This window comes from Aphanomyces invadans, assembly GCF_000520115.1.
Source record: "Aphanomyces invadans strain NJM9701 unplaced genomic scaffold supercont1.1, whole genome shotgun sequence".
NCBI lineage: Eukaryota > Oomycota > Saprolegniomycetes > Saprolegniales > Verrucalvaceae > Aphanomyces > Aphanomyces invadans.
In genome coordinates, this window is record NW_008580146.1 from 2,814,770 (window position 1) to 2,816,447 (window position 1,678).

General features: G+C 51.0%; 1 protein-coding gene across 1 annotated transcript; it reads left to right on the forward strand.

Moving 5' to 3' along the window:
• Positions 1-926: 926 nt before the first annotated feature.
• Positions 927-1,297, forward strand: H310_00836 (hypothetical protein; the record flags this gene model as incomplete). Its single annotated transcript, XM_008863760.1, has 2 exons — positions 927-1,003; positions 1,057-1,297. The coding sequence occupies 2 exons, from the start codon at positions 927-929 to the stop codon at positions 1,295-1,297; spliced, it is 318 nt and encodes a 105-aa protein (XP_008861982.1).
• Between the last annotated feature and the right edge of the window lie 381 nt (positions 1,298-1,678).

Consider the following 1,678-nt stretch of genomic DNA (forward strand, 5'->3'; position numbering starts at 1 on the left):
TCGTTTAGGGGGCAATTGCCTCTATAGAGGCATGCTTTTGAAGCCTGTTTCGCGCTCTTTTGTTTGGTCCAATCAGCGTTGCGAAATTTGCTTTTTGGGGAGAGATGTGAGATTTTGATTTTGTCTTTGTAATAATATTGTTTGGCGAGTCTTCCGTCCCCAAACTCGGGCAAGTAAAGTGGATCGGAGGGAGTATAACCCAACGAGGGAAGGCACAACCTCCCCGTAGTCAGCTCAAGCCCTTCCATTCCTGGTGAGCGCGGGGCGGATGGTTTGGCTCATCTCTGCACACATCAATCCCAGCTGTCATTTGGTTGTGCTGTGACGCCTACACACCAGAAGTACAAATCGACGACATGTTGGATCGAGCAATGAGGTTTCCTCGGATACAGGCCGGGGGGGCAATTGCTTTTATCGCCTCATGCAGCTGCACCACCCGATTTGTATAGTCGCCGCACCATCTCGTCGCGCGGACCTCCACGGCCAACGACCGTAGCCCGTTGGCTGCTTCTACAAGATTCCTCGCGACAAGCTTCATCACATTCCACATCTTGAAATTTGATGACGTAGAGAGATTTTAACGACAACTCTACGATAATGTGCACTTGAATGTGATTAGAATGTCCAATGATCACGACTACACGTGGTCGGTGCATGTCTGTGCAACGATACGACGACTTACGAAGTGCTGATGAGGGAATGCTACAAGAAACGTGTACGCTTGTATATTCAACTGGTTTATCGCGAACCAGCAACATATGGAGCGCAGCCGACCAGCGGCGGATGCGCCACCCGAATCGCTGACTTTGTCAGACTGGGATTTTCCTCACGCAAAGCAGATGCGCTCGACGTCGTTGGTATTAATTTGCATCGTGCTGCTCTTGGCAGTGTTCGCGTCTGCTGACACTCACCTCCGCCATGTCACAATGCCGTTGCTCACGACCCTTAAGGCCGACGCACCCAGCAATACTCACCGCAACAAGGCAACGGTGGAACGATACACGTGATCCTGGAGCGCCCGAACTTCTTTCACAAGGTGGACAACACGTTTCGTAGCATTGGCTACCATGTCAAGAAAACAGTGGAGAAGGTCGCCAAATGGGGCCGCAAGGTTGGCCGACGCATCGAACGCGGCGTCCAAATTGCCCGGCGATGGATCGAACGCGGCCAGCAACACATGGACACGGTCCATCGGAGCAAAGGACTGGTCCAAGAAGTCGGTGGGTTCTTTGGACGTGGATTGCAAGACGGCCAGCCGAAAGACAACGAATACGACAGTACTGCTAAGACAGCATAGAATGTGCCATTCACTTGTGCATCTAAGGTCCAAAGAATCCGAGTTTGAAATGCAGACTCACCACGCCATAGTTTGCTAGCGCTCCTTCAGCACTGGTGCAAGGTATCAAGCAGGAATGTTTCCAAGGCGTGTCATTCAGCATCGTTAACTCGCTCCAAACATCGAACAGATGAGCTATAGCAGGGCTCGTATCGCTCATTTGCTCGCGTTTTACAAGATGTAAGCCCCACTGAGGCTGTGTGACCCTTGAGACACACAATGCTAAGAGACACTTGTATATTACTATGCAGAATCCATCGCAGGATGTCTTAAAAGAACTGTTTCCATGGCTTCCCTCGAAGTCATAAACACCTCCACTACAGCTCGGCGATGAAGTACGTG